Source organism: Neoarius graeffei, chromosome 7 (assembly GCF_027579695.1).
Source record: "Neoarius graeffei isolate fNeoGra1 chromosome 7, fNeoGra1.pri, whole genome shotgun sequence".
Taxonomy (NCBI): domain Eukaryota; kingdom Metazoa; phylum Chordata; class Actinopteri; order Siluriformes; family Ariidae; genus Neoarius; species Neoarius graeffei.
This window is the reverse complement of record NC_083575.1, coordinates 6,466,890-6,484,417: the sequence shown is the minus strand read 5'-3', so window position 1 is coordinate 6,484,417 and position 17,528 is coordinate 6,466,890. Positions and strand designations below refer to the sequence as shown.

Sequence of the window (17,528 nt, the reverse complement as noted above, 5' to 3'; positions counted from 1 at the left end):
CGACTTTAAAGATGGAGTACGAGATTTTGGAATAACGGTTCCCGCAAGCCATATTTTGAAAAGAAACAAGCCCGCCCTCGCCATGCTCCCACCCCCCGCGTCTCGTTAAGTTAGAGTGTAGAGAGCTTGGAAAAATAGCTCAAACTTTCTCATTTAAACTGTGTTTTCAGCCCCAATTTTCACTCCACACACATAATTTTCTCAAAAGTAGTAGCCACACTTGTCCTGATTCACACAATGTGTCTACCTACATGATAGGATTTACAGTTTTTGAATGAGAAGCCTGAAAGTGAGGAGAGCACAGGCGCTCAGCCCATAGACTTCCATTATAAACTTGGCAGAAAAGTCACTCGTTTTTAACTTGCTCTAGTGACCTCAATTTTTACACTACAGACAAAAAAATTAAATCAGTGTGTTCAGGAGAGCCTTGTGGCGCTTACTGTGAAAGAATTTTGTGAATATCTCCTTCCGTTTTTGTGTAAATCCCCACTATTTGGAGGGGCTTTTTTCTGTGCATTTCTGTCTCTCCCTGCTCAGCGCGCGGGTTGGGGGAGGGGCTGCTCGCTCTCTCTCACACACACACACACACACACACACACACACACACACAGAAGGGCCGGGCTGCTCGCGGGCTTCAGTCTGATTGACGTGTCAGTATCCAATCATTTTGAGGTGGTACCTCGATATGATTGGATGGCGTTTTTCCTTTATTTTACACTGTAGACTGGATTAAAATATTTCGTTTTTGGGTCAAACCTTCTATTGTACTGCTTGCAACATGGGTGTGAGGAGCTTTTCAAGCAATATGGTAAAAAATACTCCTGAAAAAAATCTCATACCCCACCTTTAACCGGCTAATGAGGCTTGGTGGTCGGTCAAGATTTTTTTTTTTAGTTTTCGCCATCCCTAGTAAGAACGTATTTTACATACCTGCAAACTAGTCGCTTTTTGGCGAAATTCGCCGTTTTGCAAACAAAATGTCATTCTCGTGATTTATCTAGATCTGAAGAGTTTTTTTTTTGGGGGGGATCAGTGGTGGATGGGACTTTCAGTAAAATGGGATTGCCATCTTCACAAGAGTCATTTGGCCAATCACGCGCTACTCATTTGGCCAATCACAAACATCCAAGTCAATCCATCTTTCCCACGGCAAACTAAACCTTTGCCTGACTAAACCACAGATAGTAAACATACGACCTGCGTCAGAGACTTCAGAGATCTATGGACACTCGCGACAGACTTGAGGGAAGTCTCGTTATCTGCCAACAGTGTAATATGCTGCGTAAATTAAACTTGGTTTGTCAAAGATAATCCTACTTTCGCATCGTTACGTGTGTCGTGACATGAAACCTTTTCCAACATGTTTAACGTTATACATAATGTAAAGTTTTTCAGCTTGTATGCTAACGTTAGCCAGGATGTCAGCTAACATCAGTGAATTGTGTGTTAACGTTAACCTTTCATGCCAGTCGGTTCAGTTGGAATAATTTTTGTGAAGGCTATCTCTACTGCATCCGTACTATTATCTGACGATAATGCGACATTGTCACAAGATGAGGAATGAAAACGAACACGTAACATTAACGCTAGTACACCGGCGTTTTTTAAGTGATTGAAACACCTTCTCCGGTGGATCATTTAACATGGATGGATGTAGTTAGAGTTAGCCTTTACAAACGTTTATGGTAACAAAAAGGATCCTGACCCAGCCGATAATTAGTCAATTCTCTTCCAGAATGAGGGAGCTTAAAGAGGAAGACGCTGTTTATGTAGCAAAGCTTGATGCAGGTCTGAGGTGCAGGTTAGGGTGCATCAGTTGCCCCCTAAAAATGAAAAGTTCCTCCGATCATGATGCATTTTTGTTTTTATGTTCCTTTTGGTAAGAAAACACACTGGGTGAAATATTTTGACACAATTCAAAAGTTTAATGGTGGCAGCAGGAGCTCAAAGTTATGGGAAAAGCTGCTATTTTATGACTTTTATGACAAAATTTCAATCACTTTTTATGAAACATTGTGGCACCTTATAGAGTATACCAAACATCTTAGATACACATTTTTAGTACATATTCTAAATAGTGTTGTCATGATACCAATATTTCAGTACCGGTACCAAAAATGTATTTCGATACTTCGATACTTTTCGATACTTTTTCAAATAAAAAAGAGAACGCAGAAAATGTCATTACTGACTTTATTAATAGAAAATCATAACAGCAGCAATTTTAGAACAGTTAAATAAAAGGAATCAAACTAGAGTAACGAGAACCAATAAACAGTTTACACCAACATCTGTCAACTTAAACCTCACCCTTCTCCCTCTCTTGCTAATTAGGGGCACTGGGTGTGGGGGCACTGTCCCTGGACCAAAAGCACCAGAGCTCTGCAGTGAAAATAGTTTAGCAGATATTTGAGCTCGCGTGTTCCTCCTAAATGAAAACGAAATGTGCCCTATTGCCATTGCATGAAAAGAGCAGGCAGGGAAACAACCTGCATCTCTTTATTAATGGCACAAATTGTGTGTTTTCTGGTAAAGGAGGAGTGAAAACATGAATGCATCTCAGATTGTGGTTAAAAATTCAAAGCGCGGGCAGAAGCGCGCGATGGGGGAAAATAGCCTCGCGCTCTCAGGGCTGTTACGCTATATAATGTATGTACTTGACCATCAAGATTGCCGAAACGTCGGCTCAGATCGAAAGTTAGTGGCGGCATGAAGACTATATGTCAGAAAACTCTGTCACAACTTTTTCACTTGTTTCATTTTTATTATTATTGACGGCGTTGTCCTCTCGAGTAGCCTATAAAATTCATTCAGCAGGTAAAAAACAGATCCTAATTCATTAGCCCAATTTCTCTCCAAACAATGCAATGTATGCAACCTGAATTTCTAATGTAAAATAGGCATACATGGCATGCAATGTGTATCATTTATGGCTTTATTTTCCAAATACAGTCAACCTTAGTGTGTGTGAGAAAATTCCCCCTCTCTAATTTTCCCCTCCGCTTCTTTTTAAATGAAAGCTACACTCGATTGGTCAATGTTGTATCTGCGGAGTTCTCGCATGGGAGAGCGTGACGAGATGAGGCACCGAAGGGGAAAAAAAACCTTACTGGTCTCCGTGCAGCAGCGCACGGCATGAGGGAGCGAGAGACAGTGCAGCACCTACGGCTCCTAACAAGCAGCCTGCAATCGCTGCTCCCGTTGTCATTTCAGAGAGCCGGTTCTCCGACACATCACTAAATTTGTTTTGTGAAAGACTACTGATCGTCCTTGAGCGAGGGTGTTACGAACTGAATCAAACTTTTTAGGTGTACAATATTGGAAAATGTGAAATGTGGTTGGCCGCTGTGAGTGCACATTGAACTATTAACTAGGCTACTGAGCTATTGCATTTGAAAAGGGTAGCCTGCATGTTGCATTCTCCGCTGTTGAAGGCGTATGCCGTTATACATGCAAAGTTGTGACTTTTTTGGCCTGACGTGACTTGCTCACTTCCCAAAAATATTTTAAGCTTAATGGCTCCCTGGAATTTTAAGAAAAAAAAACCAAAACATTACAGTTCATGAGTTACCTGTCGTTCCCTGAGCTCTGCATGCAGGTCTGGGTGGTTGTCTTTTAAGTGTTTAGCAAGGTTGGAGGTGTTGCCGCCCGTCGCCAGACATGTTTTTAAACACCGTTTGCAAACGGGTGCATCTGAGTTTATTGGTTGGCCTTCCACATCTGGGGTAAAGCCAAAATACTTCCATATTGCACTTTGTGCTCCTGGTTTGTCAACTAGGGGATTGACAGGTGCAGCAGCCATTCTCTTCTGCTCCACTCAGCTGTAGCCTAGTTACAACGCGACGTCACGTGGTGAGTTTGCCGCGCTTTTGCAAGTACTGATACTTTACAAATGCAGTATAGTACCGTTTTAAATGCCTCAGTACCGCGATACTATACTGGTACCGGTATACCGTGCAAGCCTAATTCTAAATATATTATCAAGCACAGTTTGAGTTTTAGCTGTTCATTGAATCATTGTTCAACTACTTTTAAACAATACAAATGTATTATGAATCACATTAATGCTTCTCAATCCCTTTCAAAGGTTCTTAACATGATCTCTGGCTCACAAGAAATCAATAAATGGAGTCCAACATTGTGATTCAAACCTTACGCGAAAACATAAAATAAGCGTTTTTTGGCAAAAAATGAACCTCATGGTGCCACCATTAGACTTTTGAATATGGTCAAAAAATTCTACAGGATGTCTTTATTGGTGAAAAGGAACACCCAGACAAAAATGCATCAGATTTTATGAAAGTGAGGGCAACTGATGCACCCTAGTGCAGGTGGAGCTGGGCCTGGCTAAAAATCGAGGTCAAGACTGAAGTGAAGGGAGTTCAGCACAGCTTCCTGCGGTCACAGTTTTTTCATAAGATAGACAAAGCCGGGTATTCAAAATGCAGCCTTTGCCAAAAAGAAGTAAATTACAGCAGCAAAGGCTCTCATGCTCTTTTGGCACACTGCCAAACAGAGGTGCACCGTCAAAAAAGTGTGCACTGTTATGACCACATCCAGTGTCCTTCCAGTCCCAGAGCAAAGTGCTTCCAAGGGGCCTGATGTTATGAGGGAGCGAGTTAGGGTGCCTGTACCTACATTTCAGCGAGTTGCCAATGCAAAGGTGTGTATAGATTAGGCTAAATAGGCTAAGCTTGTAGTTTTCTCTAATTCTACCATTTCACTGTTTAATAGGTTACTTGATATTTGCCAGTAGGCTAATGTTAGGCAAAATAGGAGTAGTCTAGCCTACATTACCAAAAAATATTGTACATTGCATGTTTAGTTAACTTAGAGTTTAACTACCGTAGCCTAGATCATGTCTATTGGAATAAGGATCCAGTCTTAACTTTGTAATAGCAATGGAAGTTTGTGAATATTAAACCAGCTTTAATAATGTAAATCTAATAATATTTTCTATGTTTAGCCAATGGTTCTGGCTACTCTTGCTGAATATTCACTTTCTTTCACCTTTGCACCAGTGATGGTGAACCTGGCCCAAGTGCTGGCTGAAGACAAAGTAGCCCTTAGTGGGCTGAAGCTATGTTGCCTGAAAGAGACACATGGCAAAGCAGAGGAAACTGGCCATGGAACGGCTTGCCCAGGCCAAAAAAATGAAATGAGATTTACTATTAGTAAATTACTCAGCTTGACATTGTTGTTACTTGATTGTGGTTGATTTTGTTGATTGACCATCAGCCATTTTGCACTGATTGACCAAAAAAATAAGGTTATGTTAATAAACAGGTTTTTTGTTTACCTGTAGCTGTGTTGCACCTTTTTTCGGAGAGGGGGTGGGCTCGGGTTTTGGTTTACGTCGGCGGGGGGGGTGTTAAAAAAAAAAAGTTTGTCACCTTTTTCAGAGTTTGCAGGTATGATATTAAAAATTTTTTCAAGAATTATTATTACAGCATTTTCCACAAATTGCTCCTGTCATTTCACCGGGTTGTTTACATTCTAAGCAGAAATCATTTTGTCGGACATTTTGCATGAAGTTTTTATTTATCGAATTTGCAGAAAATAAAAATGCTCTTTCTCAAACTCCAGTGAATGTGGATAGAATAAAATAGTTATTCCACTCATTCTCATCATGTATGGCTTCTAGCCAACTCGGTGCTACGTGCCTCGTTGGCTCATGTACGACTTGATTTCGTGGAGTAACTGTTAAATAGAGGGATGCACAGCTCTTATGCTGTGAAAACACACAAAATCATCTGAAATGGGAAAGAGCTGTTGTGTGGTTGTACAAATAGATTTAACAGGAAATTGGAGCAAAAGAAAAGAGAAGCAAATGGAGGTTGTACAAATGTTTATAAATGTTGATGGAAAAAGACTGATTTGTTTTTAACTTTTTCATTTTTTAAATAAAAGCAGTATTTTTGTTCATAGACTACTATAGTTTATTCCAACCTTTACAAATGCTAATAAATAATTACTGTTGGTTCTCAAGAAAGTGGAACAAAAGGTATTTTTAAATGTATGTATTTATGTATTGAATGAACGTAATTAAGTTAAAACAAATAGTAAAATGCTGCTTTTTGTTAGCGAGATTTTCATTTCATATTCTGTTTTCAAAAATATCGGGAAATTCGAATCTTGAACCCAGTATCATGAATCAAATCATGAATTGGGTGAATCGTTACATGCCTAGCATCTTTCAAACCATCGCATACCAACAGCAAAATCTTTTAATTTCTTGTCTTTTTTTTTCTTTGCAACATATGCATGTCTGTTTTTGAGCATGTTTACTTTCACATTAACATGACCAGGTGCTGCATACACTCTGTGAGGCCATGCAAGTGTGTGAAGAGTTGCAACAAAGCACGTCGGGCCTGAATGGTCGTCTGGCCGAACTGAGACACTGGGAAGTTGAGATCAGAGAGTTTTGTGACGACCTAAAGGAAAAATCACACCGACGCCAAAGGGGGCAGGACTCAAGGACCCGGGTACTTTTATTTCACACTTTTTGTTTCCCAGAGATCATGTCTGGTTTTTTTTTGGAAACTGAATGAATACACTATATGTGTCTTTCTTTTCTGTTCCTCCCCGATAGTCACTGATTTCTAGAGGTCTGCAGCTAGAAGGCCAGGTGGTGATGGAGGAGCAGGATCTGCAGGAGATGGTGATGTCACGTCAGAAGAACTCGCCTCTGCAGTACCTCATTGCCTCAATGATGCAGGACAGAGTCCGTGCCGCTGTCGCACAATCACAGGTCTTTTAGCATTGTGTTATTTTGTGTTTAGTACCTTGAACTTTTACTTTAAGCCATCCAACATGAGGTCACTTTGAAAATGTCCCTTCACAACTGATAATCTGAGATGTACGTCATTGTTCTTGTACGTTTTTCTCTAGGAAGCTGTTGGGATGCTCAGCTCCTTGGGCGCTTACAGAGACAGAAGCCCAACAGAACATCAGCCTCCACAAAAGGTCTTCATCCAGAAACAAGAGGTTTTGAAACCCCAAACACAACCTCAACCAGTGCCTATGATTGTTGTGCAGGAATACCAAGAAGAGAAGAGTCAAATCCAAGCAGCAGCAAAACCACAGTTAAGGAAAGAATCTGTTGAAGACCTTCCACATCAGAGTAAACTTGGAGCCCAAGAACAACCACATGTTCTTCCTGAAATCAAGCCACAGGATGATCTGGTAGGTATTGTGGCACAGGGGGAACCAAAGAGACAAAAAAGAGTTGATGACAAAGAAACAATGGAATCTCAGCTACATCATCTGGATACAAAACAAACACAAGAGCAAATTAAGCAAGCACCCGCAAGGCAACAACCTTTGACTGTGCAACAAGAACCAGCACAACCACACATGCAGTTGGACACTCCGCAACAAAGTCAGGGTCAGCAGCAGCAGGTGCAAATACAGAAACAAGGTACAAGCCAACAGCAAACCACCTTCCATCAGTCAGTAACGGTAAGAAAATCTCAGAAATGTGCAGAGAATAGGCCTTGGCTACAACAGAAGGCCCAAGTAGAGGCTTTGGCCTCCGAACAAGTAGGTAAAGTAAATTCAGAGGCATTGTCACAACCAAAGGTTATTGCCACTGCTGTTTCTCAACCTCTGGTATCTACAATAGATCCAGTCCAGGCACAAGCCAGAGTGACTTGGATCCAGCAACAGCAGCTTATTACACTTAGTACCAGTGTTGCATCTCAAGCTATAGTTTCTACAACAGACGCAAACCAAGCTCAAGCCAAGAGGGTCACACAGACACATCCCAAAGTGACTCAACCCCAGCAGCAACAGCCTGTGACAGTCATTGCCAGTGTTGCATCTCAACTTGCGGTATCTGCAGTGGACCCAGTCCAGTCTGAACCCAAGAGTGTTATACAGACACAATTCCAAGTGACTCAAGTACAGCAACAGCAGTCTCTTATGCAAGCCAAAATGGGTCAAGCCCAACAAGAGAGACAAACCAAAGTGGGTCAAGTACAACAGCAGCAGCCTGTCACACATGCTCAATTGGGTCAAGTACACCAACAGACCTTTGTCTCCCAAATGCTCCCAAAAGAGCCATTACCAGCTGTGTTACCTGTTACTTCACAAAAACAACCTCAGGCTTTGACGATCCAACAACATCTACACTCATTCACAACCACCACATATACTCAACCACCAACAAAGCAATCAGAGATGCAACCACCACTCATGACTCAAATGCAAAGGACAATCATGGGTCAGACTCAACTCCCAATTATGTCTCAAACTTGCCAATATCTGCCAGCTATGGGGGAAGAAAGTCAAATCACAAGATATCCCCCAACACCAGTTCAACCTCAAATAATAACTCAAAGGCAGCCACACCCAGCTGCAACCCAGTCTCTACCCCAGCAAGCAGTACTTCACAGTCAGTCTCAAGGAGTTCCTATAACATCAGCCCAGCCCAGAAGTACGACCCCTATCCAACCGCGAATAATCACCATGCCTCAGAGTCAACCGCAATTCTGTAAACCACCTCAGTCCCCACCTCGTGTTACGGGTCTTGGTCAAATTCATGACTGCATTCAGCAAAGACCGCAACCTCAGTGGAGACCAATCATGCCTGACATAACGACACATCATGAGACCTCCCACCAGGGTTTCATGCCATCCCATATGCCACTCCAGGCACAATTTCAGAGCCATCCACAGTCACAAGGTGTCACCCAAACTCAAACCCAGCCTCAGCAATGGGCACCATTAAGAGGCGGTCTGGTGATACAGACTTACCCGAATGTCCAGGGTTCAGGTGATGTGCATCCTTCTCCTCAGTCTCCAGGATACTCCAGTCCTCAGCCACAGACGCAGCAGTGGGGGCAGTTAAGATTTGAACCAACAGTGCAGCCTTACTTGGAAATAAGTCCTCAAAGTCCAGTTCAGTCATTTGTACCATTACGGCATTTGCAACCAGTCAGACAACCTAACCTGGTCAGCCACAGTTACCCAGGTGTTCAGATGTATGAATACCCACAAGTCCGACCTCAAGTCACTCCAAGACCACAGAGCCCTCCTCAGGAATGGCCTATGCAACCAGAGCCACAATCCCAAGTTCACTTTCTGAAAATGGCTCCTCAACCAATGGCCCACACACCTTGGGTCCAGCCACCATCTCGAGCTCCAGTAAGACCTCAAGGACCTGCTCCACAGCAGCCCCAAACTCAGCAGCAGCAGTGGCCACAAAACAGGCCTGAGGTTACATTTCAAGTTCAGATTCAGAGCCAAAGTATGCAGTCACAGCCTGAGCTCCAACTTTTGCAAAAGCCACATTCGCCAGAGCAGAAGCAACCCCAACAGCAGTCAGTTGCTCAGGTCAAACCTCCAGCCCTAGCTCCAGTAAGACCACAAGGTATCGCTCAACAGCAGCACTGGCCACAAAACAGGGCTGAGGCTTCATTTCAAGTTCAGATTCGGAGCCAAACTCTTCAGACACAGCCTCAGGTACAAGCTTTACAAACGCCACAGTCTCCAGTGCAGGAGCAACCCCAACAGCACTCAGATGCTCAGGTCAAACCTCCAGCTCAGGCCCAGGCTCCTCCCCAGGCCTATTCAGAGGCCTACGCAGAAGCGCAGACACTAGCAAGGAAGAAGGTTGAAGATGCCAAGCACTGCCTTCAAGAGCACATTCGAGAAGCTATCATGATGTTCAAGGGCAAGAAGGTAACTCAGGAGCAGATGCCTTTCAAAGAACTATGTTTTATAGACCCTATTTATATGAAAAGTGAAAGGGGTCGATTAGGTTTGAGACACATCAGAATGATACAGATTGCAGTTAGTATAGCGTTGTGTGGCCATATGTACAGTACCAGTCAAAAGTTTGGACACCCCTACTCATTCATAGGATTTCCTGTATTTTGACTATTTTCTACATTGTAGAACAAGACTGAAGACATGATGAAATAATGTATGGAACATATCTGAAATTAGGTGGGAAACAAAGAAACGTTCAAACCAGTATGCTTCATATTTTAGATTCTTCAAAGTAGCCACCGTTGACCTTGACGCTTTGCACGCTGTTGGCATTATCTTAATCAGCTTCATGAGGTATTCACCTGGAATGCTTTTCAATTAACAGTTGTGCCTCATCAAAAGTTAAATAGTGGAATTTCTTGCTGCTTTTATGTATTTGAGGTAAAAAAAAAAAAGGAAATGGTAAATAATAAAAATACAATAAATAGCCCAATTCCACTAGCCTGGCAAGCCAGACTAAATGTGAATATTTAGTCTGGCCTCGATCCGTAGACATTTCCGACAGGGGTGGGAGGAACAAACCGCTGTCTTTCAAACTGTCTCTGTGCGTATAGGCCAACGCTCTGACCAATCAGCGCAACAGTGACTGTGACGTAGTCAGAGCGACAGAAAGCAGTGGGGGAGGCCTTGAAATAAATAATTTTTCAAAATGCGTATTAATTAATAAACAGGTTGTAGATATTAAGAAGTTTGGAGATAATGACCACAAGTTTGGAGTCTGTACCACATACTTAACATACACTCATTTTTTTTTCCAAGTGTTTTTCAAGGGTTTGCTTAAACTGTTTTTGAGAGTTTTTATTTAGTGGTGTTTGGTGAAATAATTTCCCTTAAATTTAAAATAACGGGAAAATAAGAAACAATCAAAAAGTAATGTTTCAAAGCTGTTTATTAATTCTTCGTACTGCACAAACTAGCCCCATCCTTTTGGCTACCAGCAGAGCCAGCTGGTCGGCAAAACAGCGAAAACGTCCTTCTTGAAAAGGAATCAGCGGAGAGCCTCTTCCTGCTCATGTTTCAATGAAAACTCCAAGTGTAATTCTTCTAAAACTGATTCCAAAGTGGAGTCAAACGCGCGCTGTTCACTAGCCGTAGCCATCTTTCCTGCTGTGCTTTCTCCAGCGTCGCGCAGCTTTGTCGTCACTCCTGCAAAAGCCCGCCCAAAGAATCCAAACAAAAACCTTGCGTTGTGATTGGCGGGCACGATTCGATGCCCGGGGTGTTTTTGTTTATATGGTGCGAGGCTAGACCCATTCGCTAGGCAAAAATATTTTTGGCCACTAGGCGGGTGGGTCTAGTTTACTAGGCTACAATTCCACAACTGTAGTAATCCATATGTCAAGAGCCACTCAAGTAAGTAAAGAGAAATGACAGTCCATCATTACTTTAAGGCATGAAGTGTCTTTTAATTCATAAAAATAAAGAAAAAAAAAGCATTGTATTCGAAGGTGTGTACAGACTTTTGAGTGGTACTGTATCTGTGATTCATCCTTATTCAGCTCTTGAATGATGTGTGTAAATGTTTTCCAGGAATCTCTGGATTGTGAGCTCCTGAAGGAATTCCTGAGGGCTGTACAAGGACTGGAGGCTTTCTGCACCCCATCACAGCTCCAAGACATGGAGCTCTTTACCCAGTCTGTCAGAAATCAGTGGGAGGTAGGGTGCATCTTTGGCTTCTGTGTGCAGTTAAGCATTCCGTCGATAAAATGGAATGGTGTGGAAAATGCAATTTAATTATCTTTAATGTTCGTACCCTGATATTGACTTTGTTCATGCCAAAATTAACTTATGCTTCATGATACTTTTAATAACCTTTATAATGTAAAGTTTTAAATTGTCTGGGGTGTAAATGAACCGTTTGCACTCGAACCATATTTCACAGCAGTGGGGATCGGCATTATTTCAAGAATAAGAACCACAACTCTTAAAGCTTTAACTCGACAGTAACTGCACAGCCTGTTTGAGAGTTCACAAAGTAATAAAATAACTGGGGGTGTCATGTTAAATATTGGAAAATAATCAACTGTGGGGTGCAGTGATGAAGCAGAGTTCCTGTTGCCACCACAGGGTTGATTATTTTCTAATGACCTGTTTCCAGTAACATCCCAAATTGTTGTTCTCCCTTCAGAATATAATTTTATTCTTCATTGAACACCTCAAGCACGTTACATGCCGAATAAGTTCTTCCTCGGATGACATTAAGCTCTTTTGTTGAATGTCTTTCTTTGCACTACCACACCTCCAGGCCTGTTTCTCAGCTGAGAGTAGTTTAGTTCCGGCTGAACAGCAGCTGGAGGCCCTGAAGCAGCTGTGTGAGACGTTGAGTCCAGAAGATGCCAACAGGCTGGCCCAGGCTCAGCCCTGGGAATGTGAAATGACACACACTGCCATTCAGCATCAGTCCAGTGGAGATCATGACATGACACCAACAGACTGTGGGTGAGAAAAGTAACAACATATTAACCAAGTCGAAAACAGAACAGACAAAAAAAAATTTTCTCGTTCATCTTGGCAGTTGCATTTCAGGTTTGATTTTCGAGTGAAAATGGCTTAGCAATATGAATGAACTACAGGGATGTGATTTTTCCGCGAATTTGCGGAATTCCGCTTTTTTCACCTCAAAATTTGAAAAAAAAATTTTTTCTGATTTTTCGCTCAAAAATCCGCATTCGTATCCTATTTGTTCCGACTTTCAGTAATTCCGTCATTGAGATGAAATGAAGTATGTGATTGGCCCATCGCTCTGTAACAACCAGTGAACCCGCTTGTTAGATAGCTGTGCGTAAGCTCGCTTCAAACAAAGAGTTGAAAGATGGCAGCCTCCGTGATCGAGCGTAAAGATGCAAATCGAGTTAAAGAAATCGACAGAATAGTGAAAAACAAGTTCCGCTGGGAATGGTTGGAGAAGGAGGTTGCTACAGACGTTGGACATAAGACTGTGAGACATTTGTTCAGCGATTTCGTTCTTTGGGGAGAGGGCAGAGGTCTCTGGCTGTCAAGTTTGGGGATGCTGGGACCTCCCCTGCCCGAGCTACGAGCGTGCAAAGTCGGGCTGGAGCCCGGGATAGAAACGAAACCTAAGCGGAGCGCCGCGGCTCGCCTCGGGGCGAATTACGTCCCGAGGCGCGGGGCTAGTGCGCCCTGCCCACGCTGGTTCTTTGGGGGAGGGCAGAGGACTCTGGCTGTCAAGTTTGGGGATGCTGGGACCTCCCCTGCCCAAGCTACGAGCGTGCAAAGTTGGGCTGGAGCCCGGGATAGAAACAAAACCTAAGTGAGTGAACACAGTAGTTTTGAATATCCTTAAGTGAGTGAACACTGTGGAGTTATGATTATCCTTTGGTGAGTGAACACTATAGAGTTATGTATATGAAGTTGACATTGATAGAGTAGAAACTGCAGAAAAAAAGTGACTGATATGCTGGAACTGGACATGGATGCTCGCATCTTTTTTCTTTGAGAGTTCCTGAAGACTTGTGGATGAATTCTTATGTTGCATCATGTTTGTTTGAAAAGGCACATTTAGGTATGTTCAACTTCTACAGTAATTGAAAGTATAAATTTTGTTTTTCCTTATACAATTTTCTATTTATTCTAATGCAGGTGATTTAATTTAGAATGACATTTTTAGGTTTCATGTTTTGGCTTTTTGTCAGTTAAGAATCATTGAATTTACTATAGGGGCTCAGAGTTGCATGTTGACCATTAAATTGGCTTGAATTTGTTAATCATGACAAGTTTTTTCTTGTGTGTTTGCTTGCCATTTTAGTACAATTTTTAAGTCAGAAAACCCTAGAACCCAGGAGCTTCAGGGGGCTTCGCCCCCCTTATCCCCCCACCAGGGCGCTGCCCTGGACCAGCTGGGGGGCCTATGGCTCCCAGACCCCCGGCTAAAATTTTCAGATAATTTCACCAGCCCCAAATCACATCCCTGGAACTATGACTTTTTTTTTTTTCAATTTGCATGTTTCTCGATTGACATTGTGTTCTCTCCTGCTATATGCTAGTGTGCTTGTAGAGCAGACAAAACAGACATCACAGAAAACTGCCCTTGCAGAGAAACCTGTGGAAATCACGACGGAGGTATGTCTGAATAGATGCTGGTGTTGGATACTACATAAGTACGTGATTTGTTTGTATTGGCAATGTTTTTCTGAATAGTGTTTGCTAACTCTGTGTTGTACTCCAGCAGTGATGAGTGCCCCTCAGTATATTCCATACTTAACATAGGAACATGTTTGTGTTGTAGACCTCCTCCATCACACCTCAATGGTCAAAAACTGTGGAGAAGAAAGAGATACTAAAGCAGATAAGCGTGGAGGAGGACAGGTAGCTCTAAGTGAAGCCTTTGACATTTTATTTGATGCAGATCAGCTGTTCTAGGCGTCATTTGTCAATAATAATTAATCAGTTCATTTTGATTAGGAGTGATGGATTGTGTTTTACTGTATATGATATTTCTGTGTGTCAGTGTGGATAAAAGGCACTGAATAAATTTCATCTGCCAAGGGCAAATTGTTCTTGGCTACATTGTCGAAACATGAAAACATCTCATTTATGCATCACTAATAATGTGTAAAAAGATCCTTTGTTCATTATTTAATTAATTAATTTATTTATTTTTCCAGGTACAGAAGTTCCAGATTCGCCCTCCAAGCTCAGCTGAATAGAAACGAGCAGAACATGCTGGGAGATCGCCCCTCGGGGTCGGCCACGGCCACAGACCTGCAAAAGAGGCTCCGAGAGCTAAAGGTAGAGTCAGTTGGCTTTAACCTGGGGTCGTCAAGTGGCAAGTTGAGATCCAGGGTTTCAGCAAAACCATTTTTTTAAAATACATGAGCTTGTAGCGGCCAACCGGATACAGGTCGTTTTGTCCAATGCCTTTTCGTCCAGTAGTTAAGACATTTCGTCCAAAGCCTTTTTCATATGCACTAACAATTATTTTATATTTCAAGTATTTGTTTGTTCAAAAAAAGGAGGAATTCTCAATGGAATTTGACTGAAGCAAAACACATTTTTGCAGCGTGTAGTTTAACGACTCGCCAAATGCGAGTTGTGAAATCTTATGGCGGATAAAGATCTCCCCAGGCTTGCCTTTCTCGGTGAGTGTAGTCAAAACGATGGGTTCCTACCTGGTATTCATGTAAAATCCAAGAAATATTCGACAAAAACCCCTTCCTCGCACATGTTGTGGACCGCCATTGCAAAATGAAAATGAAACTGGTAATGATGGGAATCAGCGAGTGTCAACTTGGGGCGCGTTCGGCTGGGGACGCTTGTGAGGAGAGATTGTTTTTATTAGACCAAATTACAGAGAAAATCTATACTTGCACGATTTGCACTTGCCACGTATCTTTTCTTGGGACTGCGCACGTGCCGAGCGGACTCTGGCACATGCGCTGTTAATGAGGCTCACCTGCACATGATCAAGAGGCAACAGCGTGCCTATTGAGGTTTTTCAAATGACGTCACAGGGTCACGTGACGCCCCGGTGTCCGCCATTTTGAAGGTCAAGCTAGCTAATGTCAACTTAGTAGCTGGTATGTTACTGTAGCAATGTTTACGTTCAGTCATTTGGATGACTGTTAAAACCTTTCAGTCTCAAGTTTTTCCTTTACTGGATTTACTAGTTTACTGTAATTATGATCCGGCAGCTATTTACACCGGATCCAGTGTAAATAGCTGCCGGAGCCGACGTCCCAGCCTGCCCGAGCGCGCTAGCTCCGGCAAGCTCGGACGTCGGCTCCGGCAGTTATTTACACTGGATCCGGTGTAAATAGCTGCCGGATCATAATTGCTATCATAAATCATAATTGCACTGCTAGTACACTGCTACAACACAGACACCGACCCTAATAATACAGTTCTTGGTCATTGCCTGGTAACAGCAAATTTATAACGGGCCATGTCTCAACAGACTAAGAAGTTATTTCAATGACATTTAATAACATTTTGTTTATCCTGAGGACCGAAAGTAAGTGAAAACGTGAACAAACCTTAGCTGTAATAAGATGGCGACCACCGGCTCCAGGGACGACCCGCTGATGTAGGCATGTTACCCAGCCTGACACAAAATATTTGTAGGCATCCAAACTCTTATACGCTTTCAGATCAATACCTGTGTATGGCGATGGGTTTTTAACGACATAGGTATACAGATCATGTGGGCCGAAGTCAGGTAAAGACGAGGGCTTCGTGTACTTCCGTACGTCAGTGAACAATCCTGGCGGAAGCAGGTAAACGTCGTTCTCTAAGCCTGCTAACCTCAATTTTTGCAAATACCTCTCCCTCTGCCCGCCCTGTAAATGCCCTACGTCGCTGGATAGTGAAGGTGTTTTCTGCATCTCGCTCCTTTTTCTTTTATGTTTTCCGTTTGTCGCCTTCCTCGCATTCAAACTGATTCGAGCCGTGACGTCCAAAATGGCAGCGTCACATGACTTGGTCACGTGGGTGAAAAACGTCAATATAAAGACTTCACACTGAACGTGTGTTTTCTCAGTATTACGCCACGTCAGCGTGCATTACCGAGCCGTATTCTCCCGTGTAGATTCCCTGGTTTTCCGATCCAGTTTCCTGTTCTTAGTTTTTGTCTTTGCCTGATTTAGCCTGTTTGTGCCTCGCCTGACCTTTTGCTAGTTTCACGTTTACGAGACAGCCTGCCGTTTTGGATCGTTTGCCTGTGTGTTTTCACAATTGTTAATAAACATTACTTCTGCATTTGCATCTGTCTCCTACCGCTCTCTGACAGTGGGAGGTACATGTAGGTTATTAGGGATATAACTCGTGATTTTAAAATAGTTGAAATGAAAAAGGCTTTGGACGAAATGTCTCAACTATTGGACGAAATGGTCATTGGACGAAGTGTCCTGATCCCAGCCAACCACATACAATTTTATTTAGTTAATCAGGCATGGATAGATTGGTGTTCATTACAACAAATGTGAAACAATAAATTGCAAACATGAATGAGAACCTTGTAATATCAGTGCCCAATTTTCTTGCCTCGCTCTTTATTTTATTTGACATCAGAGTTTTGCAAAATTATGGTGAGTGTGTTGGTGCTTAAACCTGAGCTTGTACCCTGTTTGTTTTTAAACTAAATCTAGCAAGATGTCGGCCATAAAATATTCAAGTAAACCTGATTTACTTGTGTTTCCAGGAAATGCGAACATACAGAATTGTAAGATTTCTATGAAAATACACACATCAGTGAAAAGAGTATTCCCACAGCGCTCATCTAGCCACAGAGTTGGAATGGCTGTAACTCGTAACTGAATATGCAAAATTACGATGAATCAAACTGATACTGATAATGGACTTGTGCCGTTTCAGTGAGTTCAGTAGCGCTGGAATTATCCTTTCTGACACCCGAATTATGAAGGACACGACTCAACATGGCCGAATCGAAGGCATACAAAGGCGTCGCTGGCAGTTGCCATACTACTCGTGCTCAGATATTCACACCTATGGGCAAACGCGACGCCTTTTTGTGTTTTTTTTTTCATGTTTCAGGCTTTGCAGGATGAGACGGAGTCTTTATGGCTGGAGTACGAGGTGCAGTGCTCACAGTGTTCTCCGATCAATGAGAGAGCGGTGGAGCAGGACCGAGCCGAGCTCATGGTCAAGTGGAGGGAGCAGAGAGGGCAGCTACAGAGGAGGTGTGTACAAAATATTTCTGTGCATACAGTTTTTTTTTTAAAACCATTATTTCTTGTATTCAGAGATAAATACTGTAGAGACTAGTGGCTATGTTTAGT

The 17,528-nt window shown here is 42.5% G+C and overlaps 1 protein-coding gene across 7 annotated transcripts in view; it reads left to right on the top strand.

Moving 5' to 3' along the window:
* Positions 1–17,528, top strand: part of syne2b (spectrin repeat containing, nuclear envelope 2b) — a 318,216-nt gene that overhangs the window by 72,553 nt on the left and 228,135 nt on the right. For all 7 annotated transcript variants that reach the window (XM_060925231.1, XM_060925228.1, XM_060925230.1 and 4 more), the window contains exons 21-29: positions 6,309–6,485; positions 6,593–6,751; positions 6,892–9,684; positions 11,305–11,430; positions 12,020–12,213; positions 13,779–13,854; positions 14,021–14,100; positions 14,400–14,523; positions 17,284–17,429. In XM_060925231.1, coding sequence (XP_060781214.1) covers positions 6,309–6,485; positions 6,593–6,751; positions 6,892–9,684; positions 11,305–11,430; positions 12,020–12,213; positions 13,779–13,854; positions 14,021–14,100; positions 14,400–14,523; positions 17,284–17,429 — 3,875 coding nt within the window. The remainder of the gene's footprint in view (positions 1–6,308; positions 6,486–6,592; positions 6,752–6,891; positions 9,685–11,304; positions 11,431–12,019; positions 12,214–13,778; positions 13,855–14,020; positions 14,101–14,399; positions 14,524–17,283; positions 17,430–17,528) is intronic.